Raw genomic sequence first — 11,197 nt, 5'->3', positions numbered from 1 at the left:
AAGGAAGGAAGGAAGGAAAGAAGGAAGGGGAAAGAAGAGGAGAGGAGAGGAGAGAAGAGAAGAGAAGCCTTATCTCAAAATGTTGGGAGAGTTAGGCACACAAGACCAAAGTAAAAAGAAAATGAAATTGAGATTTTAACAACAATAGAAAAAAATAAGTCTTCTTAAAACCATAAATTTGGCTGGGCTCAGTGGCTCATGGCTGTAATCCCAGAACTTTTGGAGGCCGAGGCAGGTGGATCACCTGAGGTCAGGAGTTCAAGACAAGCCTGGCCAACGTGGTGAAACTCTGTCTCTACTAAAAAATACAAAAAATTAGCCAGGCTTGGTGGCGGGCACCTGTAATCCCAGCTACACAGGAGGTTGAGGCAGGAAAATTACTTGAACCCAAGAGGCGGAGGTTGAAGTGAGTCAAGGTCACGTCACAGCACTCCATCTGGGGTGATAGAGTAAGACTCCGTTTCAAAATACAAAAACAAAACACCAATAAGTTGCCAGGCGCGGTGGCTCAAGCCTGTAATCCCAGCACTTTGGGAGGCCGAGACGGGCAGATCACGAGGTCAGGAGATTGAGACCATCCTGGCTAACATGGTGAAACCCCGTCTCTACTAAAAAATACAAAAAACTAGACAGGCGAGGTGGCAGGCACCTGTAGTCCCAGCTACTTGGGAGGCTGAGGCAGGAGAATGGCATAAACCCGGGAGGCAGAGCTTGCAGTGAGCTGAGATCCGGCCACTGCACTCCAGCCTGGGCGACAGAGCGAGACTCTGTCTCAAAAAAAAAAAAAACACCCATAAGTTAATGATTCTTCTCTTATTCAGATATTCAGCCTCTCTAAATTCAATATATGGAAGATGGGAATATTTTTGAGAAATAAAATAATAAGGCAATTAAAAAACCATGAGCATTAATATTAGAAATGGTATTATTTTGAATAACTGCCTTCCCAAAGTCAGATTTTATTTCTATATAAACAAATATTGTCTTCCATGTGTCACACAATGCATTAACCATTATGGAAGACAGAAAAATGAGTAATGCAAGGTCTCAATGGGCTTGCATTCAAGAGATTTATGTTTTAATTATGTACATACAAAACATGTTGTTTTAGTTTCTCAGAAATAGTTTACTTTGTAAACTTGTGAATCAAGAATTATTTTATTTATCATGTTTCCAAAAATATTTAGCTTTCTAAGAGCTCTGAAATACTACTGTTTTGGCAATCATTTGGGAAAAACCCTAAACTAAAATATTACATGATTGATAGAAGTAATAAAATAAAAACTGTTTACAGAAGATCAGAGATGTGACAAATGTTATGTGAAATACAAATATTACTAATATTTATTTAAAAATAATAATCCACAAGTCATTTCTTCCACAAAACTTTTATAAAGTTAGTTTTGTAGTTAAACTTAGATAATGTAGGCCTTCAGTAAAGATAATGAGGTATAATTTGAAGTCAAATAATATGATACCTTCAGTTTGGTTCTTCATACAAGGCTATCATAACCAAACAGCATGGTACTAACATAAAACTAGACATATAGATTAATAAAATATAATACAGAATTCAGAAATGAAGCCACATACCTAAGGTCAACTGATCTTTGACAAAGCCAACAAAAACATACACTAAGGAAAGAACACTCTATTCAATGAATGGTTCTGGGAAAATTAGATTGTCATATGCAGAAGAATGAAACTGGATACTTATTTCTCATTATATATAAAATTTAACTCAAGGTGGATTAAGAGTTGATATCTGAATCTATAAAAGTACCAGAAGAAAACCTGGGACAAACTCATCTAGACATTGGCCTAGGCAAATAATTCATGATTAAAACCTCAAAAGGAAATGCAACAAAAACAAAAATAGATGAGACTATATTAAACTAAAAAGCTTCTGCACAGCAAATGCAACAAATCAACCAAGTGAACAACTTTCAGAGTGGGAGAAAATGCATACAAACTACGCATCTGATAAGAGACTAATATCCAGAATCTACAACGAATGCAAACAACTCATAAACAACAACAACAAAAACAAGAACAATAACAACAAATAACCCTTTTTCAAAGTGGGCAAAAGACATAACAGACATTTCTCAAAAGGAGGCATGCAACGGCCTGCAAAGGGCCACAGTGCACATGAAAGATATTTCTAAAAAGGAGACGCAAATGGCTATCAAGCATATGAAAAAAATGCTCAACATCAGAGAAAAGTAAATTAAAACCACAATGAAATAACAGCTTACACAAGTCAGAATGGCTGCTAGTATAAAGAAAAAAAAAAAACAGCAAATGTTAGAAACACTGCAGAGAAAAAGAATTATTATACACTGTTACTAGAAATGTAAATTAGTACAACCTCTGAGAAACAGCATGGAGAATTCTCAAAAAACCCAAAATAGAACTACCATTTGATCCAGCAAACCCACTACTACTGCTACCCAAAGAAAAAGAAATCATTGTATCAAAAGCATATCTATACCCATATATTTATTGAGGACTATTCAAAATAGCAAATATACAGTAAGTATCCATCAATGGATGACTGGATAAACAAAATGTGCTATATATACACTGTGGAATATTACTCCTCCATTAAAAAAAATGAAATCATATCTTTTGCAGGAACGTAGATGGAACTGGAGGTCATTATCTTAAGTAAAATAATGCAGAAAGAGAAAGTCAAATCCTACATGTTTTGTCTTATAAGTGAAAGCTAAATATGTGTACACATGGACATAGATATCGGAGACTCTGAAGGGTGGGAGGGAACAAGGAATGGAAAATTACTTAATGAGTACAAAGTCCATTTTCTGGGCGCTTATTATACCAAACTTCACCACTATATATCCATGTAACAAAACTGTACTTGTATCCCTCAAATTTATAGAAATAAAAGAAAATACAGATAATTAAAAACTTGCTACTGCATGTAAAGCACTCAGGGAGGCCTGCTGTGGAAAGTAACAGTAACATTTACGGTATTTAAGCCTTATGGGGCTCTCAGAATAGAGAAGAAACACCATATGGACAAAAGGGCTACTGCGGTTTTAGGAGGAACGTAAAAACGTTACTCAAAGATCAGAGGTTAGTTCCCAGAGTTCAGGGAATCAACCATTGAAGTGTAAATTTGCCTGGGAAAGGCATGCCAGGAAGAGGAATAGCCTAAGTGAAAAAAATAACACAGAAGCAGTGCTTGGTTGAAATATAGAAGTAGATATGAGCATAACATTTTTATATATAATATATATAATAGGAAAAGTATATACGTGTATTTTCTATATGCTATATAGTAATGCTATATATGTGTGCATATATAGTGGTAAAAATTGTGGAACATTAATAAAATTCTAGTGCTTTCTAGATTTCATTGTAGATATCTAAGATACTGGGTGAGTGAATAATCTAAGGAAATCACTGGTAATGCAGTACATTTAATCCTGTGGCAGTAGGATAAATGACCTCAGAATAAATTTAAAGTAATGAAAGAAAAATCAAATTGCTTGGTAATTATATAACACAAATTATGTTTAATCAGGTTTAAAGACTAAAGAACACAATTGCAATGTTTCCTATTATCTATTGATTTAATATTTGACAATAAATTAACTAGTATTAATAGCTAATACATTTGCCAGTCTATTGGCTAAACAATCATTCCCAGCATTTTTTTTTTTTCTCAATAGTTACTATCAAGATGCAGGAGGCATAGAGTGAGGTCACACACACACAAAAGAAGATTAAATAAATTTATATTTTATAAGGAAGAAATAGTATAAGACATGCTACAATTGACCAACATTGATTCTTATCTTTTTGATATGTAAAGGTGTAACTACAATTTTATAGTGAATTAGATGATTTTTTTTTTACCCTACTGGTAGCAGCTGGTCAATTTTTTGACAAACAATTGATAATTTTGAAGGAGTAGATTCAGTTGGTTTCCTTACCCTGTTTGCTTAACAGCTTTATGTAAGTTTAATTTACATACTATAAAATTTACTTGTGTACAAGTCAACCTAATTCCATCTTAATTGTTTCATCTAGAGCTACAATGACTACTTTGACTAGCATAGATCACTGATCTAGAATTGTGTTTTGTTAGAACTATATGCATAGGAATTAAATTTGATAGATATTATTCTGTTGATATCAAAAAGACACTATGATCTTGCCACAGAGTAGGAGAATTATCTGATATCTATAGTGTCTACAAAGTACTTTGGTACTTTGTGATGGGAATAAAATTATTTACCAAATATGCATTATCAGTGGAATACCAGAGAAAAATGCATTTAGTTTTGTTTTGATTCCCCCAAATAGCAAACCTAATATAACTTTTGATATTTCAACCAGTGTGAAAAATGTCTTTTTGCAGTTTGATATTGCTACTGTAACTGTAAAGTGGTTACTCATGGAGAGAGAGCAGTGTGCTCTCTCTGGTTCATAGATTTCAGGTTGAAAGTAATGAAAAGTATTCTCAGGAAGCCAGCTCAACACCTGCCTGGGCAGTGCACTGTACTATGAAGGTGATTCATATGTCTGCAAAGAGCATTTCACAAAGGTCCCAGGTATCAGTTAGTGGAGGGTATGCAACTGAACATAAACATAATGTAATCGGAGTGACTTCATTGAGGTCCTTTTCTTCAGCAATCTCCATATAACTTTCTCTTTGTGTACCTGTTGTCATATGATCACAAATGCGTGTTTAAATCTAGAAGATGATAAAGCCAATCGAGGGAGCATTGTCAACTTTATAAAGATTTCAAAATTTTCCTAAAATGCCTCAGTGGCCTCACTGGCCAGAGCAGTGTCGATAGATACAGGGAGGTTGGAAAAAATCTAGATTGTTAACTGCATATGTTGCTACCCTGAGGAAATCAGAGTTATGATATGACAGGCAAAATGAGAAACCAATATTAAATAGACAACCACTCATGTCCACTGGAGTTTAATAACTCTTTATTTCTTAAATGTTGTCTAAAGCTGACTTTTTTTTTTTTTCTTGTGTTGTTATCCTAACACAATCTGCTGCAGCTCAGGAACTACTTGGAATTCCTTCCTAAAGTAGACAAAGTGAGCTTTTTTTTTTCAGTAAATGGAACCTATTTATTTTTTTCCAAGAGGAACAAATTACTTAGCTTTGATGATGACTACCTAACTCTTTTTCTTTGTTAGTCAACTATAACAGAATTATTTTTACATTTCTACAATAAGTTCTCAATGTCCTTGATAGGTTCCTTAAAATGGTGATTACAAGAGAAGGGACATACAACAGGTCCTTAAATTATGTGCTTTCCATTACTTCATTTCCTTATAACATGGACAGAAACAATATATGGTGTCATTATACTTTATCTCGCTTAAAATTTGCAGTTTGAAAGTCCTTTGAAACTGGTAGTCATTATTAGGTATAGGGAATTTTACTTGATGCTAAGTGTTCTGTCCCTGTGAGATAGATGTTATTAATGCAAAAGAATCTGACTGATGAAATATTTGAAGTTCAATGTCTACTCCTTTTTAATATCATGTAACACAAAAAATTAAAATAATGAAATACATTAGGAGTGTTGATAAAAGAATACGTGGTATGCTGTTTGTATATAAATAAAGATAGCCTGTCTGATCTTGCTATTTTTATGTACCTGACAATTAAATGTAGAATGTATCAATATAAATGTTTGCAGCTGCTATATTTTCTAAGTAAATATTCTTACATTAATTAAGATATGTAAACATTACATGAAAACTGATACATGAGTTTAAAACATAAACATACAAATATGAAAATAAATAAATGGCTTAGTAGTATTTACCGGGCATGTGAAAAAAACCCACTATGAGAACCATTTACACAAATGTATGAACTCCATTATTGACTATCAATGATTTATGCATTTCATGTTAATTATAGTCAAAAGAGCTAATACTGACTACTATCAACAATTGTAAGGGAGGCTTAACTAGGATTTTGTAAAACAGTATACTCCTCTATTTTTCCTGACATCAGGTTTTAATTCAGGTTTTCAGGCTTCCTGAATTGGTCATCAGGAAGATTCAATATATTTGTATGAAATAGGCACAGGCATGGCTTAAATTACATGTACTAACAAAAATAATATTAAGTAGTTCATAAGTTGTTAATTATGAAACAGCAATCAGAGAATCATCAAATGGACATTTGATGCTCAGGTAATGAGCATTACGAGATTTTCATGTCCAGTTAAAAACTACATACTTGTCTTCCATTCTATAATGAAATGGAACGTTTCCATTCTGTTTCTAAGGCCCTGGAATGATACCTGGTAGATTTCTGGCTCTGTCTCTGACCTATGTTATGGGAACTAAGTCCTTTGTGTAGGAATTTGATCATTCAGTTTTTGTAGTCACCACCCGTCAAAAATTTTGTGATTTCTGAAGAGGCACAGAAACCTTGAAATACTGATTTATTTTTAACTCAGTTTACACTATATTAACTGAAGTAGGACTGAGATTTGAGTGGTGCTAATAAAGAACCATCATCCTAGATTTCTCTTGAATTTCATTTTCTGATCACTTAAAATGACCTTGTCACTCACTGGCCTTCCTCAAAATGCATTGCTTAGGTTTAGCTCTTTCCTTAGATAGTAAAATGTTTTCTTTAATAACTGTAAAAAAATGTTTTCTTCCAATGAATCTAGCCAGAAATAGCACATGTCTTTTATATTTTATCATCGTAGTCCCCTGCACCTTTTAAATGGTAGTTAATGTTAAACCATCACTTTTTAATGCACATTCGTCCTTTGTTGGTATACATTGAGCACAAATCATAAAATAATTATCTTAACAAAAGTCATTAAAAACAATAAATTTTTTCACAAGATGTTTCACCATACTGATAAATAAGATTTCAATGTAAAAAAAATCAGATATTATTAATTTAAATTCTGTATCACATAGTAACTCAACAGCCACACAATTCATTTTCTGAATACAGCTATTCTGAGATGGTTTACAAAATAGGAAGCCAAGGTCTCTGGAAGATCACAATGGTTAATAAAAATTATCTTTCATGGAAACAAGCCAATCCAAACACTGATTTTATTCATAAGCACTCATAAGTCTACGTTTTGAGGTGTCAAAAGTTATGTTTTATTATGATTGGTCTTCAGTGAAAATAACTGGAAACATGCTGAGATGGAGTCATGCTAATTAGGGGAATGGAATTAGAGTGATACTATTAATATACACCATTAAAAATGACTACTATTTCCATACTTCTTATAGAACATGCCACCCAACATAACTGGTTCTTCGGTTTTCAGCATGTTGGTAGCTTATTCCAGTCATTTTTCTGCACAATTTCAACTAAATTCACTAGTTCTGAGGATGTTTAATAGCATTGTAATCAGGTTTTTAAGCACAAATTGCCAAATTTATTGTTTGTGAAGACTAATGAATGTTTTATTTTATACCCCACTTAGCACTTTCTACAGAAAACTGTCTAACTCTAAGATATTTGCATATTTAAAAGATCTTTAAAAACACTTTTGCCCCTTAATGACCTAGTAGGACAGATAATCATAGGTTCCCATGATGCATTAGTCAGTACAATACTGATATTAACACATATCAAAGTGGAAGCATGCACTTTATTCAATACATTAAAGCTCTGAAGAAAGGAACAAAGAAATGCAAGAGCAAAGAAAATTGTGTAGAGCAGCATTTGAATAGCAGCCTATTTATACTTGAGATAAACTTACTTTTGTTGTTTAATGAAGTACTCACTTAAACTGTAATATATGTACATAAATGAATGCACATTGTATTTATATATTATGCTTCCCCCAAATCACAAGCTATAGCAGTCCAACGCTATTAGAACATCACTCTCAGTGACCTGATTTATGCATCCCAGTGCGTACACATACATGTATTTACTCACAAAACATATGCAAACATTCACATTCGGACACATGGGCACACAAAATTGACGTTTGTTAGCCAATTGTATGCATAAAAAGTATAAAAGAATTTTAAAAAAATTCATACAGGATGTTTATACCATGGCAATATGCTATTAGGTAACTAACATTATTTATAAATAAATGTTTGGCTTTGCATGGCATCGTTAATGGACTAATGTCATATATTTGTGTGCATGTGTCTTTATGCATGCATGCCTGTGTGACATGTGCATGCATGTGTGTTAGTATAATTCTAAACAAGGCAGTTGAAATAGTATCCCTGTTTCTTTCCTCTAGGGTGATGAGTATTTTAAGGTAGGAATTATACTTATTTTATATTTGAAGCAAACATCATTATTGGGAAAATAGAATAAAATGTGAAATATCACCATCAAAGAATGACAAACTTTTTCAACTAATTCTAAGCTCTTCTAATGGAATAATAATGTGTAATCATAAATATGTACATTTTTGTGCCACCACTTAGATTACTGGATTAATAAGCATGTTTTCCTAAATATTAAGTGATACCTTGGAACTAACAGAAACTGCAGGTCTCATACTCATTGTAAGTTGCATTATGTTATTTATTTTATTATATCCCTATTTCTATTTTTCACTTTACATATTACAATCTATTCTATAATTATAATGCATATAAGGATATATATATATATATTCATGTGTATATTCTTCATTTCTATATCTATATATGTTCTACGTTGTTTTCTTTTTAAGGTACAAAAAAGAAAGAAAGAGTTAAGCAAGTATGTCTGAGATCTATTCATGCCAGTGTATTTCCATGTGGGAGCACTCCAGGAAAAGAAAGAAGGCAAGGGACCCAATCAAACCCTCTTGTAAACATGATAATGACAAAACTTTTGGTAAACAATCTCGTGGTATCAGCTAGAGAGAAAGCGCTTATCTATAACATCTTTTTAGTTGGATGTGCCTCACATAACACATTGGTAAACAAATCTATAATCTGTAGACTTATGGAACAGGGTTCCCTGAAAAATGGGTTATATGCTACATAGTTATAGAAGTATAAAGAGACATTTATGATAAAAAATAGCTCCTCTCTGCATTAGTTATGTGGCTATGCCATTTACTTGGAGATGCCACATGTTGATCTGATTCAGAGTGCATCTCGCGGTCAGGGAGGACGTAGGGTGCTGCTGGAATATCCTAGATCTCTCTCTACTTTATCCATCTCATAAATATGCATGTCCTTAAAATTTTAGAAAAACTTGAGATTTGTTACTGAACACTTGTCTAAATTAAAAATGAGTTTTACTTAACTCAATTTTTAGCAAAAAATTGATTGTCAATGGGGACATTTGCTTTTTTATGGTTTTTGGATTATGCTGCTGTAGCAAATCCTGTAATACATTATTAAGCAGCCTTCATTACCATTTTGGCCTGATATGACAGGATATAATTGATATGATATAATGAATTATGATATGATTGATATAATATGTTCCGGCCAGTAAAAAATAAAAGGAGAGCAGATTTATATTTTTTCCTGAAAAAATATTTATGTCTTTGGCATTATTTTATTTTTTTTACATAACATAGTAATTGAGGGTTGAATAATTTACTCATTAGAAAAAATTGCCAACTCAAGAAATATAAATCTCCCAATGCAATATAGTTTTACATATATATGTGTGTATGTATATCTGACAGTTTATGTGACAAGCAAAATCTATGCAGGAAAATTTCAAAGAACTATTTACCCTCTTCAGCAAAGAATTAAAACTAATATATAAGCAGAGCAAATAATATATTTGAAAATCTCATTCAATATTTGTAATATGCCATATTTGTTTTAAACAGAGATTATTTATTTAAGTATTACAGAAATATTGAAGGATATGTAACATTTTCTTGCATGGGTATAAATAATGGATAGTTAACATAACAGGGAAAGCAGTTAATTTATTTTCAATTATTTCATTACATTGTTTTAGAAAAAGTGAGGATACATTTAAAATGTATTAAAATCACATTACCTGATGGAAAAGAGCATCTAGAAATAAAAACCATTGCTTTATAATTTACTGTAGTAAACGCTTGCATGCAAGTTATGTGTAAACACACTAACCTGTTTTAGGATCGACGGAGAAGTAGGGTTGTCCCTGGAGAATGCTGTAAACCACCCGAGCACTGTTTCCATAGGTAGGGTCATCTGCATCAGTAGCTGTCACCTGTAGAACAGAGGTACCTGTGCATTCAGGAAAACAAATTTTAGTGTGTGATGGCATTTAGCATATGATTAATTTGAACACAGAAAATGGGTATGGTGAAATGTCTATGGAGATCAGTAATAGTTGTGTCCTAGTAAATTTAATTAAATGTATGTATAAAACATATTACTTGCTTTCTTTCCCTGCCATCAACTGTAATGAAAGAGAGTCTAAAATATAATATTGGTCTCAAACCTTTTAACGTGGTTCTTTATGTGCTGGTAACATTGTGAATGGTCTCTTTTGATTTTCATTAAAAAAAAAAGCAATAAAACATAACCAAGGTTTGGTCGGCTTGTGCTAATAAATCAAATTGGTACAAACTGTGCAGTTAAATTAGAGGTATGATAAAGCTGTATATAACATGTTTCATGACTGTTCTGAAAAATGGAGGTGAAATGATTTGTGATTAAGTCGGGAAGGTGGGTGAGTTGACATTCAAGTATCAGTGACATCACAACACTCCATTCAAGTCATTTTCTGTGTTACACATTCTTTTTATTTATTACTTGCATAATTAATGAGTCACATAACTGGTCTTCTTTTTTTGTTTGTTTTTTTGTTTGTTCGTTTTCGTGACATGAGATGGAGTCTTGCTCTGTCATTCAGTATGGAGTGCAGTGGCACGATCTCAGCTTACTGCAACCTTTGCCTCCCAGATTCAAACGATTCTCCTGCCTCAGATTCCAGCGCCCTCCACCATGCCCAGATAATTTTTGTGTTTTTAGTAGAGACAGGGTTTTGCCATGTTGCTCAGGTTGGTCTTGAGCTCCTGATCTCTGGTTATCTGTCCCCCTCAACCTCCCAAAGTGCTGGAATTAAAAGCATGAGCCACTGCGTGCAGCCAACTGGTCTACGAAGTTCAAATCTCATTCCTTTAGTGTCTCGCACACAGTGCCAACATTGCACTGGATTTTTTATAATGAAAATGAATCAGTGCCAACATTGCACTGGATTTTTTATAATGAAAATGAATCAGTGCCAACA

General features: G+C 33.2%; 1 protein-coding gene across 3 annotated transcripts in view; it reads right to left on the bottom strand.

The window, feature by feature from the left end:
- Positions 1-11,197, bottom strand: part of CDH18 (cadherin 18, type 2) — a 363,385-nt gene that overhangs the window by 240,999 nt on the left and 111,189 nt on the right. For all 3 annotated transcript variants that reach the window (XM_011947447.1, XM_011947449.1, XM_011947448.1), the window contains exon 3: positions 10,069-10,188. In XM_011947447.1, coding sequence (XP_011802837.1) covers positions 10,069-10,188 — 120 coding nt within the window. The remainder of the gene's footprint in view (positions 1-10,068; positions 10,189-11,197) is intronic.

The sequence above is a fragment of the Colobus angolensis genome, unplaced genomic scaffold (genome assembly GCF_000951035.1).
Source record: "Colobus angolensis palliatus isolate OR3802 unplaced genomic scaffold, Cang.pa_1.0 Scaffold266, whole genome shotgun sequence".
Lineage (NCBI taxonomy): Eukaryota > Metazoa > Chordata > Mammalia > Primates > Cercopithecidae > Colobus > Colobus angolensis.
The sequence above is the reverse complement of the archived record's forward strand: the minus strand, read 5'-3'. Positions and strand labels throughout refer to the sequence as shown.